At 35.2% G+C, this 22,253-nt stretch overlaps 1 protein-coding gene across 1 annotated transcript; it reads right to left on the minus strand.

The window, feature by feature from the left end:
* Nucleotides 1–371: 371 nt before the first annotated feature.
* Nucleotides 372–8,619, minus strand: LOC132275922 (zinc finger CCCH domain-containing protein 64). Its single transcript, XM_059777121.1, has 10 exons — nt 8,479–8,619; nt 8,079–8,352; nt 7,151–7,280; nt 6,892–7,011; nt 5,490–5,607; nt 4,450–4,898; nt 3,537–3,822; nt 2,950–3,043; nt 2,073–2,218; nt 372–939 (listed from the first exon to the last, which is right to left on the minus strand). The coding sequence occupies exons 1-10, from the start codon at nt 8,551–8,553 to the stop codon at nt 811–813; spliced, it is 1,821 nt and encodes a 606-aa protein (XP_059633104.1). The 5' UTR covers nt 8,554–8,619; the 3' UTR covers nt 372–810.
* Nucleotides 8,620–22,253: the final 13,634 nt, after the last annotated feature.

Below are 22,253 nucleotides of genomic sequence, written 5' to 3' on the forward strand. Positions count from 1 at the left end.
ATGGATCAATGTACAGACTCGTACCCAAAATAACTCCGATACCAAGATAATTGTGCAGATTCAAATTTACCTCGAATTTAAATACACGGCTCCATTTCGTTCCCTATTCCTCAATCTAATTATCTGGTGATAAAATCATGAAATATACGGTTTTATTCTTTGCGAAACGTTCTTGCGGACCTTGCGGTTTTGCCTGAGTGGTTAAGTTACTTCTTGTGTCTGTGAGCCGTGTTCAAGCCTTTTAAAAGAAAAAGAAAAAACCTACTACTCTCTACCATGAAATCTAATCAGACAGCAGAGAAACATATGGACGTAAACTGGGCAAATATTTCCTGCTTCTGGAGGCTCACTCCTGTTTGTACAAATAGAGAGAGAGAGAGAGATTGGATACAAACTCCACATATATTTTACATATATGATTTCAAAATTTTCAATTTTTTTCAACGCCTAGAGGAATGCTACTAAAAATAACTATCTAGTCCTATTTCATTCCCAATGGCAAACATAGACCGGAATTTAAATTTGAAATGTGGTTCCTCACATGAGAATTTTCACCTTTGAGCACGACATCAGAGCTGAAATACATGGGGAAGGCACCTTCTCTTAACGACCTGAATCTAAACACAATAACGTCACGCGGCAGTTTGTGGCGGGGGCAATCAGACCACCGAGCAGATGTCTTCTGAGTTGGCACTCTTCCACTTAAAAGACGATTATATTATCCTAGCACCATTCAATGGAAAAGTAGCAATGGTACAATGAACACTAGACTAACAATTCTAGTTTCCATACCTTCTGTTCTTCTAAGAATTACCGATTTGGGTCATATTCTTCAAATTCATTCTTGAAACTTTCTGCCATTTTCAATTCCTCTTCTTTGCTGAACTTACAGTTTCTCCAATCAGCCTTATCTGCCACGTTCAGCAAGCCTGCTAAAACCTGTAATATTCCATTCAATACAATAGGTCTAGCTTGAAGTGTACAATCATATAGTATATATAATAAAGAGTAGTGCGTTTCTCGTCAAAGGAAATTTCAAGTTATAGCTCATGAGGGTAAATGATCTCTAATTCTGAACCAAAAATTCACAATATATTCAAATGATTTGTATTGCACCGTGCATATGATATATGTCAAGAAGCCAGTAAGAGTTACCATTTAACAGCCTCAGAGCATCATTAGATAAGCAAATCTATCTAAATATCATAACTCATTAATTTAGTAACAAGATTGAAAGAACATTCATTTTAATTCCTTTTTCTTGATCATATATAGAAAATGCCAAATCATGAAATTAGTATAACCCATCCAGTCCAATAAAACAATATTTATACCAAATAACTACAGTTTGGTGATTGCCCAGACCTATGGTGATATGATATATCAACCCTATTTGCTAATCAAACCATCCTGTCAGGTCACATGGAAATTCTCGGGCTGATGATTCACAAAAAGATTTAAAACTATATGCTTGTGATCATTTGGATTTTTCAAATAACTGCTATGAGCAACTTGTACAATCATGTGTTAGAATGCATTTTATTGACATATATAATAGACGTGAAAGTCCTTTTTGTTCACTGGAGTTACAACACTGATCCATCAACGCAAAATAAGGGAAACGTGTGACATTCGGAACACATTTAGCCTCTACGAATAAAAGAATTCATAGTATGTGATTTATATCATCACTCATCAATCAATAGTGAATCTTTATGTAAACCTGTCATCTGGTTTGCGGACATAACCAGAAGTCCCACACCATGATGGTAAATCTTATTGTAAAAGATGAGGGTGATAGAAACAACATTCTAGTTCAGGTGAAGTTAATTGAAAGCATGAATAACCGACCACAAATAAATAGTTGAAAATATGAATAATATGGAGAAACTCTAATATGGGGTAAATCACTTTGGTTTTCAACAACAAATAGGTGAGGAATCAATTAATTAATAAGAAAATACACTGATTAAAACCAATTACCCAAGACTCATTTACCACCACAGATAATAATTAAAGCAACTAGTAAAGTTAGAATATGACATTTTAGTAGCTGAATATTAGTATCTAACCTCACGACCAAACTGGACTGGGAATTTCTCATTCTCCTCGACGGAATGTGATAGTATTGTACCTCCAGGAAGCTCCACATAGAATAAACTGCAATTGTTATTAAACTGCATCCGCAACAATTTTCTCCCTTCAGAATTATTATCATCTGCAATCAAAATAACATCAGATTGAAGATACATAAGCCATGAAAATGAATTGATAGGACTGCATTACCCAGCCTTTTTTTTTTTTTTTTTTTTTGAAGCCAATTGAGATTGATTTAATGTTCTTGCTTTTGTTTTTTTATTGAAAAAAAAAAGAAAAGAAAAAAAGAGGGGTGTAAAGTGAAACAGATTAATCACAAATTTGATGAAAACCAACTCTGAATTCAAATAGGGAAAATGAAGGGGATAAAAAAGACAAAGACCAACTGAAGGCAAACATATTACTAATTCCTGGTCCATTGAGTAATTTTATCATCCTGTCATATTTAACTGAGGTCAAGCTGGTTACATGTCCAACAAAATTTATACTCCCTCCGTCCCAAAGTACTTGTCCATCTTTCTATTTTGGGACATCCAAAAATGGAAGATGCACTACTAAACAAGTGCACTTGTTTACTTTATTAAACAAGTGCAGTAATTTCAAAGTACTCTTTTGTCTTTGAGCAAGGATAAATTTGAAAATTCACTTTTATCAATATAATAAAAAATATATATTAAAAACCTACCATCATAAAAAGTTGGATTCCCCAAAACACCCAAGAATTTTGACACGGAGGGAGTATCAGAAAACAGTGTAAAACAAACCAGATAACCTTAAAGGCATTTGAAGGAGCCAAGTAACAAAGCAATCCCCAGAACCTGTATGCATTAGTTACTAGAAGAATTAACTTACTTTTCATCACCACAAATTTGAACCCCAACTTTTCAGCAGCTAAATCAAAAATTCGTTGAACAGCAGATGCTTTAGATGACGGAATAGGAACAACCTGCAACGGAACATGCATAATTGAAATAGAGAAATAAACATAAGAGCATAAGTAGTAAAATATAAGCAAAAAAACAAATCCTGCCAATGCATCACAGAAACATAAAGAATCACGAATTCAGAATTACAAAAGTAGTTATTTTATATACTGCATTCTTAATTCTGCACATAGGAAATGGAAGTAACGGTATTACAGTAAGGTGAACCCTAATATACTTCTCCTGCCCCATGGCCAACACTGAGGAGATATTAACAAACACACTATAGACTACCACAGAAGAGAATCACTTGATTTTCTCCTAAAGATATTTTTGGAAAATTTACCAGTGAGAAAAAGGTAAAAAAAAAAAAAAAAAAGAACATGAGAAAAAGACACACAGCAAGATAAAATTTTTTACCAACTAACTCTTGTCAGCGCAGGATAAATTGCATAAGCACTCCACTTTACTCATTAAGCATAAAGTTAAAAATATTGAAACGGAAATTTATTTTACCTGAAGATTAGCATGAGTACCTCGTTTGAAAACCAACTCAAAAAAAACCACTTCCTTCCCTTGATTATTGAAATACATTTTGAGACTGCTTTGAAATCTAGCCAACTCCATTTCGCATTCTGGGGATAAAGAAAGGGTATTAGGCAAATGCTCAACAGGTACCATCAGCACGTGATCTTGAACTAGTGGTCCTTTAGCAAGTGCACAGTAGTAATGTTCCCCAATGCTAGTGATTAGATGTGACTCCAGCTTGGGACTTGACAAACAAAACCAGCAATCTTTTGACCTGAAACTCAGTGGCAGAATGATCATTACTATCACAAACTGGAATAGAAAGTATGAGAAATAAGATAATCAGAAATTAATGCTCCAGTTGGTAGGAAGGAAAGAAGATGGGTGGATGGAAGATAGGAAGGAAGAAACATATTTCCTTCGTTTGGTAGAGAGGAGATAAGGAGAGAAGAGGAAAGAGGATGGATGAGTCATCCTTCCTCCTCCACAAATTTTCATCCCTCCAAATATGGACAGGGAGGACGGAAGATACGAAGGAAGAAAGGCAAGGCTATTATAAATGTTTTTAAATTACAATACTTTAGTTATAATTAGCACTCTTTCTTTTCTTCTCTCCTAACAAACAAAATAAGGTATTGTCTTATTCTCTTCTCTTCCATCTAACCAAACAAAAAGAGGGAAGGGCACAATCTCTTCCCTAAGGATGTTTCATTTACCTCCTCTTCTCTCCCTTCCATCCAATTTTCTTCCATCCTACCAAACGGAGCATAAGTAAATAGTGAAATCACACATTCTTGCTTAACACAATATAATGACTCGTGCATCTCAAGTTGAAATAAAATTAATTTGTAATGACCATTCAAACAAATCAGGAAGAATGAGTAGTTCAATAAAGTACAACCTGTTAGCGTCAGCATTTCCAGATCTAGGTCTCCTGTTAGGCAAGCTCTCACCTTCCTCCAGTAAAGTGTGCTTGAAGTTGCACTCCAGACCCCTTTCACATTTTCCTTTGTTAAGAAAATCAAAGCACACACCTCTCATACATTGTTCCCTTGCATCTCCATCATGCCGAAAGTGGCAATTCTCCCCTCGTGGACAAGACCCTGAAGATAAAAACTTAAAACATGGCTTACTGCCATCACCATCTCCTTTCTGCCGTTTCTGGGAGACATCATACCGCCAATACTGCGAGTCAGAACCAGTATCACTAGGCCTCTTCGCAACTCCCTCATTATGGACTGCGTTTTCCACAGATGTAAATGGAGATAAAGTAGTATTTGGTGGCTTCATGCAAATCTCAGCAGCAGACATGGTGGATGCTGGAGCAGGAGAAATTGCATGAATAAATTTCTGACCAGAAGCAAAAACCAAGTGTTATAAAATGCCTGGAAGCCAAATGCAGTTGATGTGAAAACAGAAAAGGAAAATGGATCTTTTTTCTTTACATAAACAAACAGCATATGTTTCGGTTATTTCCAATTTATTAGAAAGAGACTAATTAGAAGCAAAGCCAAATGGATGCAGTATCTCTTAAAAACTGAATAAAATCAAGAATGCATAAATACATCCCTCAAAGACACACATATGCTGTTAGGAAGGCAACAGATATGTGTAGATTGAAACACGTACAGAAAGGGTTTCACAAAATTTTACATACAGAACATGAAAATAAAAAAAAGGAAACATGCATTCCATTCACAAAGCTAAATATGAATATTCTCCAAACTTTGGCCATCAGATCCCGACTACCGATCACCAGCTGATGTCTAATGTATATGCACACACTAACTAAAGCATACCTTTTAGAACAAAGCTCAGCTCAAATAACTTGGAAACATAATGCACATTCAGAAAAAGAAAAGAAAAAATCCAAAATACCAACAGCCATGCAAGAAAACAAAGAAAAAGTTCAGAAAATTATGACGAGAATAAGAATCAAACCTGTTTATTTTTATTTCCAACAGGAGCAAGACCTAAGAAACGGGTAACATGTACAGCCTCGACATTAGCATAGGGTTCTCGAGCACAGTATACACCCTTAGTACCTGCGATGTGATAGCTACCAAAAGATACAACTTTCAATCAGGTAAAACAAGTTACAACTTACATCTTATTTAGGCTAGAGCACAGACAAAAAGAATATGAAATTGTGCAGTGCAATACTGTGAATTTCTGTCATCTAAAGGACGAAAGAGAAATGGAAAGCAATGAGATATTATTTCATATTCTCACAATATCTTTTATGATGAGGTTCTACTAGCCTCTTGCTTCTTTATTCTCCTTTCTACTTTTGATACTGCGTTGTGAATATTACAAACAGTTCTGAACTTAGCCGAGCATCCTAACAATTTGTTGTTGGCAGTTTGCAAACAAATCCTTTCTGCAACTGTGCTATATAACTTTCAAAAGATACAACTTTCAATCAGGGAAAACAAGTTACAACTTACATCTTATTTAGGCTAGAGCACAGACAAAAAGAATATGAAATTGTGCAGTGTAATACTGTGAATTTCTGTCATCTAAAGGAAGAAAGAGGAATGGAAGGCAATGAGATATTTTTTCATATTCTCACAATATCTTTTATGACGAGGTTCTACTAGCCTCTTGCTTCTTTATTCTCCTTTCTACTTTTGTTACTGCATTGTGAATACTACAAACAGTTCTGAACTTAGCCGAACCTCCTAACAATTTGTTGTTGCCAGTTTGCAAACAAATCCTTTCTGCAACTGTGCCATATACAGGTCCGGGATGATTAATTGCTATCATCGAAAGGATGGAGCATGACCAGGGTTGTTTGGTAGCCTTCCCAGTCGTATTAATTATCATTGTTAATATATATATATAATATAAGCATGGATAAGTCAATAGTGCAACCAACGTAATGATAAGCAAAACAAGTTGGAACCCCTTGAATTATTAAATTATTATTTTTAATCTGTAGACATGTAAATTTTAAGGGGCTATCAATTATTGTTGCATATAGGTTTTGTGAAAGCTGGGTTTTCCAGTTGAAGCAAGAGTCTTAGAAACCATACATTAGGAAGAGTCATTATCTAGAAAGATATATTATAGAATACCTATGATAAAAATGAAGCAAGAAGTGTTTAATCGCACAAACAATATATTATTATAAAGAAATAAATAAAAAAGTAGAAGTGGTGCTTGATAATGGTACATTACTAATTGAAAGCTTAGACCTTCAAATAATTGTAGCTAGAGCCACAAGATAAATGCTTAGAGAAGGAAAAAGTTTTTTTAGTTTTATTTATATATTCCTTAGTTGTCTTTTCTTTATCCGTTGTCTTGGGGGGAGGAGGGGGACGGATTACCAACCACCACTTACCGAGGCTTGATTTCTGCTACTAGTTGCGATATGTTGGAATCACTACCAGATGAATCTGAGATTTCTGGAGGTAGATCAGATGCAGAAGCCCTATTCATGACACCACTTGGCCATTCATTAGTGATATCTAGCTAAGGAAGTGAAACAAACAGGTAGCATAACAAGGAATACCACAATTTATAACCTATAGTGAATTGAACGCAAATAGAAAAATGAGTGGCTAATAGAGGCAGAAAGATCATTTATAACCAAAGGATATGTTAAGAACAAGTCTATTATTCCAGGTTCCTCGGCTAATGCCCGCAATGCGTCAACATCATCTTGACTGTACGTCCCAAATTGTTGACTACTTGTTGAATGCCTACCAGATAAATACGCCACAGATAACCCTAAATATGAATCTATAAATCAGCTATCAAATATATAAAAAAGAAAAAAGAAAAAAAGGAAATAGAAATAACACGTGATATTATACTCTTGCTCAATTTTATCCAAAAGAAGATGTTCGTTCTACATTTGCTAAAAGAATATACCAAAGAAGTGCAATTGAATTTAAATTCAAAGGAACTCAATCCTATTGAAATAAATAAATAAATCTGCAGTAGATGAAATTTTTTTAAATGTTTAACAGAACTTATCTCTAAACAATAAGGGTTCTGCCCCAGCCAAATTCAGATGCCACAATGTTTTCTTTGTGTGATAAATAATTTTTAACATTTCCCAAAGGAAAATGATATTCTATCTAGTTAACGCCTCCAGTTGGGCTCTAAAATTTAACGTGGCTGCGGCATTTCCGTTTTTAAATGAATCATGACCGGTAAATCAATCCGACATTAAGTGAAAAAAAGCTCTAGTCTGCAGACTCAGTTGGAGCATATGGCATTTAATGGTTCGGATATGATCCGAGCTGTACAGAACCACCCTTCCTCACTTTCATTACATTAAAAGGTTTATAGTTCCCTCGGTTTCCATCATATATGACAATAACTAGACTTCCATCATAGTGCCAATCACAACTAAGATTCACCCCAAATCACAGTACAATACTACAATACATCAATTGTTAGCCATCAGTTGTCTATTCACTCAAAAAGTTGAAACTTTTGAGGGGGAAAAAAACAATAAAACTATATTAATCAGTTGAATTCAAACAAATTACAATTCAATTCAAGGGTTCCTTGTCATACCATGGAGTGCAAAATTTCCACTGCCTTTCAGCCAATACAAATTCTCACAAATCTTGAGACCATCCATCTTGAACCCTTGGTTGGCCGAGTCCTTCAAAGCCGCCGATAGAACCTTGGGGGAGGCAATGCCATAGTCGCCAATGAAATAAGTAGGGATAGGGATTGAGGACCGGCCTTCGATATAGTTCGTGAACTCTTCCAGCGAGTCCGGCGAGTCCGGGAAGAACTGACCGACGCAGAGAAGTGAATCGAACGGACCAGCTGATTTATTGACCTAAATCGATTAAAATGACAAGAATCAGTGCGTGTTTGTCAGTGCTAGTTAAGTGATAACCCTAGAGTGATATATATAGAGAGAGAACATGTATATACATATATGGCATAATGGCAAGAGATATACCGATGAAACTCGTTTGAAGAGCTGGTTGAGCCGGCCAAAAACATCTCCGCACAGTAGTATTCTGGGAGGAGCCATGGTTGGATGGTTAGAGAGAGAGAGAGAGAGAGAGAGCGAGCGCACCTGTGACTAGGAAGAATGAAGAGTCGCAAGTGGGCTCGGCTAAAGCCCAATTTTGCCAATGGGCAAACCTAATTCGGGCCGACCTCAGATCAAAAATATTAATCGAACGAGACACTAATACGTAAAAAAATAAATAAATAATAATTGGATAGGTTAGACTGGTAGTTTTTTTCATTTTATCGGAGTAATCATAAATGAAATTATTAATTTTGAGTTTAAAAATAATTAATGTTGTTTTTGTTTTTAAAAATTTATATTATTTTTCTAATTAACTTATAATATATTTAAATATTCAATCTCATTCTTCAAAAACTTACAATTATAAAATCATCCTAGTGTATCTCAAAAGTGTTTTAAATATGTATCGATCATGCCTAACTAAAAAATAATATATTGAAATTTCACAACATTTATAATTATGTCCCAAGTGTGTTCAATACCATGACAATGTCTACCTATTTTTTAACCAATAAATACGAGATGTTTATGGAATAAATTTACTTTTGTTTATTTGACGTATGCCATACACATCGACTTCATGGAGATCAAGACATAGATGGGAATGCATGGACCACGCCCTAATTGACCTTTACTTTAAGGAGGGGCAAAGAATCGAGAATTTTTGTTTTATTATATATTTTTTGTTTTATTCATGTTTTAGTTGTCAAGTACTATTTTGGTATTTTCCTTTTTAAGATTTCTTAGCATTTTGCCTTTATAAATGCTTATATGTAACCAAACAATATATGCTTCGGATATTAATGCTCTTTTTGTTAGGAAGGGAGAAAATTGATAGAAGGGGAGAATAAAATAAATGAGACATTCCTATAAAAGATATTATATATATATAAATGAGACATTTATTTTATTCTCCCTTCCATCAAATATATAGATGTAAGAGAAGATAATGAGATAATATTTTATTTTGTTTATTATGAACTTATAATATAATGGAAGAAATAGTGTTAGTTATAAAAAAAGTTTTGTAATAATTTAAAAACTTTTGTAATAGTCTTGTCTTTTTTTCTTCTGTCCATATTTGAGGAATAAAAATTTGTGGAGGAGGAATAATGACTTCTCAATTCTCTTTTTTATTGTCTTCTTGTTTCATCTCTACCGAACGAAGAAAATTTATTTATTTTTTTCTTATCTTCCCCCCACCTTCTTCTTTCTTTCTCTATCAAATGGAGCATAAAATAATAAATGTTTAGATAGCTAGGCTTTCTTTTTAGACCTAGTTTGGTTGGAAATAAATTGAAGTGAAAGAAGAGAAATTGAGAGATATGATTATTTGTGTTTGGTATAAAATTTTGTAAGGTAAAATGATTTGGAGGGATACATTAAAGCTTGATTAGTTGGTTTTTCATATATGGGAGGAAATGGAAGGAGAAACTAGCATTTTTAATTGAACTTTGTTAAACCAAATTTACACTTATTTTTATAAAAAACAAAATCCATGGAAGAGGGTATAATAATAAATTCATTAAAATGGCATAAATTGTATAATTGCCTTTCTTTTTTTCATTAATCAACCAAATATGAGAAGGGGTTAACATTGTCAACTCATTTCCTTTCTTCATCTCCTAACTAATGTTATTATTATTATTTTTCCACAATACCAAACGTAACCCTCATTTCTCATCTCCTCTGTCTATATTTATTTATTTGTGTCTCCACACCTCCTTTTTCATTGGCATTCCTTTCTTTTTATTCTAAGTATCTTTCAAAGGATACCGCCATCCACTGTGCATCATAGGGTTGCACAAAAATATGGTTCAACCGATAAATCAAATGTGACCAAATCAGATCGATCAATTTGGTTCAATTTTTTCATGGTTCGGTTAAATTTCGATTCTAAAAATATGGAACCATTTATAAACGGCTCAGTTCTAAATTGAAGTTCTACAAGACCAATCCGAACCATTATATAAATTGTATTTATATTTATATATTTTATATAATATAAATAAGGATAAAATGCGGAAAAAAAAAATAAAAATAAAAATAAAATAAAACCTGAACTATTGGGGTTTTGCAACTAACCCCCTTGAACTACAAGAAACTTCCTGAACTATGATTTTCTTGCAAAAAAAACCCCTACACTATTGATTTGTTGCATTTCGGTAGGTGACTTGGTCGGAAATATTAAAAGAAAATTTTACCATTACTTAAAACCATGTCGTTTTGAGAGTTATACTTGATGTGACAGTTGATAATTTCATAAACCAAAAAAAATGTGACACCAATGCAACAAATAAGACCATGGTGGCGAGGATGGTTGGGTCTGCAACTAAGAAGGTGCCGAGGTTTGGGGTTAACGTCGAGGTTGATCTCGACATTGTGACGACCTTGGATTTTTAAACCCAGTGCATCCTGTGCTGACCCATTGATGGGTCCGAATGCAGAAGCAAAGTATTAGAAATATGACAAAAATAGTCCCAAGGTCAAAATGGTTATTTCTAAAAAAATATAGATTCAAGTATTACCGAGCACACCGCTGGAAAGACAACGAAAAACTAATCGAGATGGACTCAAGAATTGCATGATTCGGAGTCCGGACGAAGAAGAAACGACAAAACAAAGAAAAACGAGCAATAAAGCTAAAAGGGTAAACTGGTAATTATTCAGAAATATTCGGGTGTAACCGAGTAAACCGTTGGATAGACAATGAAAAATTAATCAATTTTAAAAAAAAAATTCACTTGACTTGGAGTCCGGATGAGGGAGAAAGGTTAAAAACAAAATCGACGTCGCGGCGGCCCGACGAATGCCGTGACAGCTACAGTGCCGTTAACCCACTATTGCTGCAACTGAGAGTAAAAACGGGTATCTAAACGGACTTTTTTGGAAAAACTCAAAGAACAAACCCTCCTTAAAATCAAGTTTTCTACCCGACCTCATGAACGGAAACAAAAAAAATGCACTGTAAAATGCCCAAAATACCCTCAAGAAAATCAGGTCTAGAAGTTGAAAATCATTTCAAGCTACTGCCCAAAGAAAGGAAATGGGGCTTCGTAAGGTTTTTAAATTTCCTAAATTGAAAATGAAATCTTAAAATACATCCACAAGACCCCCCGAAGTTTCGGATCGGTCGTCACACTTTTCAAAAAAAAGTCGATGAATAGTACCGAGTACATTTGCACTAAAATCGGCAAAAACCAGGCAGCAATGATTTTTTTGAAAAAATAGATTTTTGAGGGCCAAAATAGCATTTTCTGGAAAAACACAAAGAAGAAACCCCCTTCAAAATTGAGTTTTCTACGTGACTTGTGAGGAAAAATGAAAAAAAAATGTATTGTGAAATACCCGAAATGCCCCTGGAACTGATAGGGTAAAATTCCCTAAAAATGCTACTTAGAGTTTTTGTTTCATCAAAGATGGTGTTGTTTGCCAAAGTGAGCATTCAAGCATATGTAATGTGATAAAATAGATATGTTGCAATGGCCTATAGCCTCATGGCATGTCATATGCAAAATAGAACCCTTCAATGCATCAATCCCATAATTTCCATAGACAAACAATGAAGTTAGGTTAGCATACTTGTCATATAATTGTTCTTGGCCCTTGGCCTCATTACAAACACATCCATAGAGTATCAAAAGGTGCACTTTAAGTACACATTACATGACTTGAACAATAAATACAAGTTTTTGACATAGTAAGCAAAATGGAACAAGATATGCTAACATGTGCATATTCTAACATAGCAAAAAAATACTCCAAGTAGTCTAGCAAGTCTAAGATTGTCGTGCATCCCACATTATGACTTCTTTACCTGAAAAACACCCAGTAACTTAGGGGTGAGTAAACAAGTTTACTCGTAGGGAATGCATGGGTTTATCTTTGTACCAAGTTTGCAATTCAATACAATTTAATTCATGCTATCAAAGTGACATTAAAACTTTTAACATAGCACAATGAGATGTAAATTCACAAAGTTAACAACTTGGAATTTAAATGCGAAATCAAGCCAAAGTGGATACTTGGATATTGCCCGGATTAAAACCGTACTCTTGAGATCACTTTAGGGCTATTAACTCACGGGTACCTTCCCCTAGTGCGCACTATAGTTGTAGAAGGACAATCCCCCATACTAGAACCAAGTCCTAGCCTAGTCATGTTCTTGATAATATCCCAAGTTTCTAAAATCAACAAGTAGAGCAACAAGTCACGATACGTGACGACTCTGATTTTTAGGCCAGCGTGTCCTGTGATGAACCGAAGATTTGACCAGATAACGGATCCGATATGCGGAAACGAAAACAGAAAACAAGACTCTAAGAAGTCAAAGTGATCTTCCATGAGGTCATGGAACTCAATATGAACTGATGCGGAAGCAAAAGGTCAAAATATGACAAATAAGCCCCCAGAGACAAAATAGTCATTTTTGAAAATTGTGGATTCGGGTGCCACCGAGCACACCGCTGGAAGGACAACGAAAAACTAATCAAGATGGGCTCAAGAATCGCATGAGTCGGAGTCCGGATGAAGGGGAAACGACATGACGACAAAAAACGAACACTTAAAGCTTTAAGGGCAAACTGGTAATTATCCAGGAAGAACCGGGTGCAACCGAGCACACCGTTGGGAAGATAGTGAAAAATTGGTCAAGTTCAAAAAAAAAATTCACTTGAATCGGAGTCCGGACGAAGGAGAAAAGCTCAAAAGAAGAATTGACATCGCGGCGGCCCGACGAGGGCCATGACGCACACGGTGCCCATGCGCGAGCCCACCGGCGCGCATGCCGGCGCCCAAAGACATGGCTGGTGGCAACCCTTAGCTGCTGCTACATTTTTTTTTATCTGTCCAGAACTGAGGCTTGAAACGGAGGTCAAGACGAGCTTTTCTGGAAAAACACGAAGAAGAAACCCCCCCTAAAATCGAGTTTTCTACCTGACAAAGCGGACGGGATCGGAAAAAACTCACTGTGAAATCCCCAAAATGCCCCTATATCAGAACTGAACAAGAGGGTCATAAAGCTGCTAAATAAAAACTGGAAACTGAAACTTCACGAAGGATTTCCGGTACCAAGAAGACATTTTCTGGAAAAACACGAAGAAGAAACCCCCCTAAAATCATGTTTTCTATTCAACCATGTCAAAAGAAGAAAATAAAATTGATGTGAAAGGTCCATAATGCCCCTAGATCAGAATATGCAAAAAAAATGCGAAATGAATTCACAAGAGGCTCAAAACACAAACGATAAGGTTTTGCCCGGAAACGACCATGCACGCAAACGTAACTTACCTATTTGGACGTGCTACAATGGTCCACGACTTAAAAATACCACCAATACAAAATCCGACCCCTCAACGGGCAAAAATGGAACTTAGAATGAAAACTCGGAATCCAAAAATACAAAACGGGATCAAATGACCGTTTGGCCCTTGGCCACACTTCAAACATGATTTATGAGACCCTATGAAAGAATAAGAATGGAATTCCCACACCCGATGCAACCATGGTGAAGTAATGACTTGCGATTTTTCAAGATTTTCACAATATTTCGTAAGGTTAAAAAGTACATAGAATACAATATAATGTTCATTGACCTCCTGTCTCATCTCATACATATCAAATACATTGAAAGAAGTGTACTTAAGTACACATTACATACTTGGAATCAAATATACATATTTTGACATATAAGTCTACAAAATGACATTTCATGCTAACATTCGCATGAAATGGAAACTTGAAAGCTACACGACATCCAAGGAATGCTAGGCGTCACGAACCAAGTCTTCGTACCTGAAATATGCCCCAGTATCGTAGGAGTGAGTAACATAAAACTACTCGTAGGAGATGAGCATGCATCGACCTAGCATTTTACAAATTTATCACCTTAAGGTGAAACATGTTAAAGGGGTTCATGCCACCTAACGTCTATATCGAAATGAGACTCAGGGAGCATCTTAAGCAACCTTAGAGTGTTTCTAGCATAAATCACATCATCTATGCCATTTAAACAATATAGAAGCACGTTATACAAAGCAACAAGATATAGGTTCTTAAAGGTATTAACTTGCAATCTCAAATACAGAAACAACTAAAGTGATCATGTCACCTAACGTCTATGTTCTAAATAAGTCTAAGGAATCATCCTAGGCCATGCTGAACAATCAAACCGCAATTTACAACTTCAATGCAATCTAACCACATAAAAGCATATTATAGAAGGCAACAAAATACAATTTCTTAAAGCTATCAGCTTGAAATCTAAAGCACAAAAACAACAGAAGTGGGTCATGCCACCTAACGTCTAAGTTATAAATGAATCAATAGGATCAATCCTAAGCTTTGTTAGAACGTCAAAACACAATTTTCAATATCGATGCAATTTAATCAACATTGGAACTTCCAATACAACGCATAAAAGCACAATTTCGCAAAGTTAACATCATGTAACTTAAAATGGAACAACAAATAAGAAACAACAAGTTACAACATCATCTAGTTATCAACTTGAAAATGAAATGCGAAATCAAACAAAGTGGATACTCGGACGTCACGCCGGATCAGACCGACAACATAGTTACTTTAGGGTTACTAGTCCATGGGTAACCTCCCTATGCGCGCACTAGACCATATAGAGGGACTATCCCCCATACTAGAACCACGTCCTAGCCATAGTCAAACAACGACATCCCCAAGTTTTCAAAATCAACAAGTTGTGCAACAACGTATATATCAACAGGAATATGCAAGATAATCAACTATCTACTAAGCACAACCAAATTTGGAAACCTATACAATACATGCTCTAAATCCACAACTAATATGATATGATGAATGTCGAATCTTCAGTGTGCGATTCGTTACACGCTATGCATGAAAGATGTTAAACACGAAGTGTGCAAATCATTACACAAGGCAACAATAAATTCAATAAAGAAAACATATTATCACGAATACAAACATAGCAATTATGTTATTCAATGTTCAAAATATAACCAAATAAATATACAACAAGTCTAAGTTCATGATTTGAATATAGAAACCTTTTCTAAAACACAACTAGATCATGGAGCAAATTGATAGAATTTAAATAGATAAACATAATTAAATTCTCTAGATTCCGATTCAATTCCAAATAACCTCAATTTAATACATGTTAAAGGACATGGCATGGTCATCACCTATATCCATTCTAAAACTCAATTAGGTTGTTGGAATAATAAAGTAGAACTTTAATTAAATCATGCTAATTTAATAACCAAGGTTCTAAAACAACTTCCAATAGTCCCAAATTAATATATACTAGTAAACAAGTCATGGCCAATACAAATATCAAGTTAAAACCTTAATTAAGCTAATGGGACCACAAAATAGATTTTAATTAATTCTTTTAATTAAAATCTCTTGATTTTCAAACTTAACCAAATACTCTCAAATTAACCTATGTTGGAAAACATGCAAAGGACTAATGTAATATCACATTACAAGTTTATTTCATTCAATTTACGATCATGCGAATTAAACCTTCACTAAAGTTAAATATAAAACAAAAGTTGCAATTCTCATGCAATAAATTCCAATTTAATACATGTGAACAACCATACAAAAACTTAATTTTCTAGCATGCCACAATATAATTCCAAGTTGTATATCACCATGAGGATTAAATCTTAAACATGGAATTTAATTAAATAAAAGGTTTCAAAACCTAACCGAATATTCTAAATCAAATATATGTGAAACTATATGGCATGTCAATCAATAATATCAAGTCAGAATTTAAATAGAGTGAATAGTGCACTCGGGGTAAATTAATTAATAATTACTAATTTTCAAAACACCTCCAATCACTTTCAAATTCAACTATGTTGGAGAGCATGCTAAGGCCTAATTTAATATGCTAACACATATTGATTTTAAGCTAGTTAAGGCCATGTGAATTAATCTTTCACCTAAGATAAATATTAAATAAAATCTTTAATACTTATTCAAGTGTTCCAATTTTAATACACGACAATGAGCATATCAAGGGGCAATATAAAATCACGCTACATGTTTAAACCAAGTCATGAGCAACTGGAAAAATTAGATCCCGTACAAGAAAAATAAATAATAAAATCTCTAGATTTTATATTTAATCATGCAAACAAGTAGTATAAGTATCACAAACATGCTATATAACAAAAATTTAAACCTAGAGTATCTCCTACCTCAATTTGAGATGAAAATCCCAAAGGCCCACCAAAATGGAACGGCTCCGAATCCGACGAAACTACTAGGTTTTATCGGGGACAACGCCGTGAACATAACCCCCATGAAAGCCCCATCAAATTCATAACTTGACCTCAAAACCAAACTCAAGAAATGGTCAAAACTGAATTCTAATAAGGGGGAAAGGTAGAGCACGGCGAGGGGAACAACAAACGTTAAGGCCGAAAACTTTCCATCAAGGAAAAGTGAACCAAAAGAGGAGAGAGAAGATGGCAGCACCCCTTGGGCTACCATGGGAGCTCCAGGTCGTGCATAAAAATGAAATATCTCATCCCCCTTTTATAGAAATCTCAAAAAGTACCTCGAACGGGCCCCGTCAGGTCCGAAAAAGTAAAATTTGAGCTGATTCTCTCAAATGGCAAAACTTTGTGAACGAAAAAGATTCAAAATGATAAAATATGAATAACGGAAGAAACGACGTCAAAAATCGAGTCCCGAGCAGAAAGTTATGCCCAAAACAAATTTGGCGCAAACCGGGGCCAGAAACCCTGAAACTAGAAAACATCGATCAGGAGGAAATTCCAAGAGTACACAACTCGACGAAATGTGAAGATGAATCCCGTACAAGGATCCAAGCTCAAACAAGACATTTTGCAATAACTTTCATTAATTGCATAATGACCCCTCCAAAAAGTGAAAACTGCACTTATGGCCCAAAATAAAAATATCTTCCAAAAATATTTTCTTAAAAACCCCTGAAATAAAATATCTTCAAAAGATATTTACGAAAAATACCCCAAGAAAAGAAAATAATTTCAAAGAACTTTGCATCCATGCCCCTATGGACACCGGGAGCAACCAGAGTACTTTCTTGCAAAAGTAAAGATAAGTATTTCATGGAAACCACTCAAGATGGAGATACATGAAGTCAAAAACCAACTCCGAACACAAGAAGTGTGGTTACGCCAACAAAGTGTCAAACGGGGAAAAGACAAAATAGGGAAAAGGACGAAATAGGGAAAATGACGAAAAGTGAATAGTGTCGAAAAACGAAAAATGTGAAAATGACTCGGTCCTCAAATGAAGTTGTCAATCCATGGAAAAGAGTCTCAGGAACTAATTCCGAGCACTCGAGATGACACTAAGCGACACAAAACAGAGCTCAGAAAGGAAAATTAAACGAAAAAATTTCATTCGTAAAATTTCAGGAAAAAGGAAAGGAAGGCAAATGACTGGGTCGTTACACGATATGTGATAAAACATAATGAGTTCCATGGATTACATGATTAAATCATTAGTTTAACATGGTAGAAATTAAGTAGACCAACTAGGTAATTTCTCTAGATTTCAAGAATTGTCCAAATGATTCCAATTTAATATATGACATGGAGTAATTCATGGCCATGCTTTATATCAAGTCACAAATGAATTACAAGTATGGTATAATTAATTTGAATTTAAATCAACATAAATCAATTAATCCTCTAGATTTAAAAGCTCATTTAAATCATGCCAAATTAATACACAATAAAGATCAAGTCATGGTCATGCCATTTATCAAGTCTAAAGTGAATTTCATACAAGTTACAATTAGTCATTTATTTCTTATTTCAATACAAGACATGCATATAACTTTGATATCATTATAAGAACAATTAAATTACTTGGAAGATAAATGATAAGACCCCCTACCTCACAAGAGGATTGTTCCTTTTGAATCCAAGGCAACCGAGCTCAAAAATGAAAAACCAAACAAGGGTTTTGTAGAGGAGAGTGAGAGGAATCTAAAGTGTTCCAAGTTTAAAGGTCTAGGGTGAGTGGAAGGTAGCCAAAAATGAAGGTCAAAGCTTAAGGCTTCAAGCTTCTTCCATGGAGACTAGGGTTTTCTTTACATGAGAGGGAGATGATGAAGCCAAGTGTGAGAGAACGTGAGTGGAGGAAATAGAAATCCTCCACTCACTATGTGGTCTTACACCATGGTCAACACACACTAGTTTGGTCAATTGCACAAAAACCCTTCTTTAAAACCATAATCCCAAAGTGGCCCAAAAACAATTTGCAAGACTAAATGTGAGACCTACACTTGTCATCATCCTAAGGTTCCCTTCTAGGTTTAATCCTATGCCTACACTTATCAACCATCCAAGCCAATAAGTGATCCAATCCTAGGCCAACAAGTGGATGAATCTCCACCCTCCATGTGTCAATAGATTATGGTTCCAAGTCTCTCCACCCAAATGCCTACTGTTACATTTTTGGAAAATTGCAAAAAGGTTCTTTTTGAAAATATCTTCCAAATTAAATTACAAAATGGACCTTAAGACGAAAAATATTTACTTTATTTAATTACACAAAACCCCCTCAAGTTTAGAGCAATTACCAAAAGTAATGCATTTTTGCCCTTTACAAGAAAAGTAAACATTTTATATGCTTTTCTACAAAAGTAAAAATGTAGATACCTTGGAAATTAAATATCATGGATGTGTGCAAGGCCGGAATCAAATCCGAGCACCAAAAATGAGGTTATGCAAGTAAAAGTGAAAAATGAGAAGAGGACGAAATAAGGAAAAGACGAAAAAAGAAAATTTCCAAAAAAAGGAAAGGAAGTAAAATGACCGGGTCATTACAGACATGATGATGGCGATGATTCTAGTCTGGAGGCAAGGATGCGATGATGCTGGTTTCCGGCATTGGAAAGAAAGCCCTTGGCCGAAATTCATCGCCTTCTGCTCATTCGACCCTTTGGTTACTATCCAAATCGATCATCGTGCTCACCCCCAAAAAATGCATAAACACCCACAAACCACCACATCTGTAATCAATCAAACAAACCAAATCTTACACCCAATCATAACCCCACAATCAACACCCCAATTCATAAAATCAGACCATGTAATCAACAATCCAGAGCTGTAAATTCACACTATTGCAGCAAACAACTATCCACCATCATCACAAATTAGTCACAAAACATACTTGCAACAACACCACAGCCCTGCAAATTAAACACAAACTCGACAACGATGGCTACCACCGAGACCGGCAGGACCCAACAAATCCCGCCGGAGATGAATCCCAACCGGAATCGGACTCAAACCATGGCACTGGAATTTGACCTCGACCCACAAACACGCTGGATTTTGCACCCACTTCACCAAAAGAAAAGAAGATGACAACCGTACCCACAGTCGATGGCGCAACAACCCACAACTAGAGAAGAACACAATTCCAGCACCAAACCTGTAAGCGATGCAAAACAGCGACCAACAAACCGTGGCCGGAGAAGAATGCTACCCGCGATGCCCGACAGACCCAATCAACCGTGGTTGGAAAAGAATCCCGAACCTGGTATTGCACCCCGGAATTGGACACCCACTGTACCGCAAAAGAGAAGAATAGAAAGGTGAAGGACGCTAATGGAGAGGTTGAGAGTAGAGGTTGGGTTTAAGGGCTGATCGTGGATGGACCTTAATCGAGGACGAGAAAGATTAAGTGGAATGGGAAAAGGAAATATTAGTTCGTGAGTTGATTTTTTTTATTTTTTATTTCTTTTCATTTAGGCAACGCTGGGAAGAAGATCAACAGTGTAAGGGTGTGTTTGGGTTTGGGGTTTATAAAAAGGGGTATGGATTTAATAGTTAAAATAAGGGGCATTAGTGTATTTTTCATGGTCATGAGGGCATTATGGTCATTAAAAATATAGTATGTGCAATGTGACCATCACGTGATTACTTTAACAGCAAGATCCGATCTAAACAGTGACGGATGGGTTAATCTGTAACTTTTTTGCATAGTTCAGGGGGTTTCTTGCATTTTTGGAAGTTCATGAAGTTAGTCGCAGGTTTCCCCATAGTTCAAGGTTTTGTTTTGTTTTGTCTTTTTTTTTTTTTTTTTTTTTTCGGTTTTGTATTAAACCCTATCAATAATAAAAATTATAAGATTAGTCTTTTTTCACCAAACTATAAAATTATAATATATAATAAAACATTATATCACAATTGATTATTATATTTTATAATATATATATATATATATATATATTATGCAGGGTAAAAAATATAATCATTTTATTATGTTTTGGTTTCATTAGTACTTTTCCTATTTGATTCGGTTTTAATTTTTATTAAAAATGGGTCCAATCTAAACGGTGTACACTCTTATGTAATGGGTGGACGCTTATCCATTTATCAAAAAACTTAAGTTATTCGGTAATATTGTATGCTCATCTATTTATGCCCCTTTCACACTCTATTCGGATCCAACATGGGACAAGTACGTCTTGTAATATTCTCCCCCATCTAAACTCGCAATGCCCTCGTTACGGTCGAGCCACTTTGCTTACCCGGACGCTTTTCGGGCCTGACGCTTGGCGTGGCATCGGATCAAAGACTGTGTCAGACTCTAATACCAACTGTAACGAGTAGTTACTTATCTATTTATTTAAAAATTTAAATTATTAAATAATCCTGTATATCGACCATTTATATGGGTTTCTTCTTCTTCTTCTTCTTCTTCTTCTTTTTTTTTTTTTTTTTTTTTTTTTTTTTTTGTAAGTTGTAACACCTAGTTCATTGGTACTTCTCCAATCCTAATATATCTCATAAACATATACTACGCAGCATTTAGATAATGTATAAATTCAGAAGGAGTACTCGGTAAAATTTGAAATGGCAATTCCATTAGTCAAACATGTAAGAAATTCTACAGAATCCAGGAGAAATTGTGGCCCAACCCGCACAAAACGCGATCATTAGCCACATGCTGGTTTAACGACTTAAGTGTGAACACGTTGACATGTCGGGCCACAAGTCCCGTACACTTAATAATGTTACTCATTGGACGACCTTTATTAAAATCAACGTCGTCTACGTCCAAATCACTCTCATGACGTGTATATATCTCACTCTCATGACGTATATATATTTATATATATCTTTTCTGATACTGTTGAACTTCAACATAGAAGCACGGATGACCACCAGGTCTTCGTCTTTGCTTTTTACATAGACATGGAAGATCACTTGTGTTCAATATTGTACCAATTATTACCATCCAAAAAAAAAAAAAATTTATTGTACCAATTATGATAATCTTTCTTCAAGAGATTCTTTAAAAAGATTCATGGTTCTGTTTTGACATCAAATGGATATATTCATGCATGCATCTCTGACTCATATTTTTAATATACATAATACCACTTAATTATCTTATTTTCTCTGTAAAAAAGAAATAAAATTAAAAAAAACATGCTGTCATTGGCAAGATTAAGTAGTATACTATTTGTTGGAAAGAGTTACAAATCGAGGAAGATTATTTGGTAAAAAATTAGACGAGTAGAGTTTTCTGAAAAAGGCTACAAGTCGAGTTTTCTGTACTTTGCCCTTATAGTTATTGTTAACCAAGAAAAATTATTGATAGTAATGATAAGATACATTTACGGATGATTAAACGAGTAGGGTTTTCTGAAAATGGCTACAAGTCGGGTT

The sequence above is a fragment of the Cornus florida genome, unplaced genomic scaffold (genome assembly GCF_030987335.1).
Source record: "Cornus florida cultivar Cherokee Brave unplaced genomic scaffold, ASM3098733v1 CherokeeBrave_3.0.0_Hap2_Chr10, whole genome shotgun sequence".
NCBI classification, from domain to species: Eukaryota; Viridiplantae; Streptophyta; class Magnoliopsida; order Cornales; family Cornaceae; genus Cornus; species Cornus florida.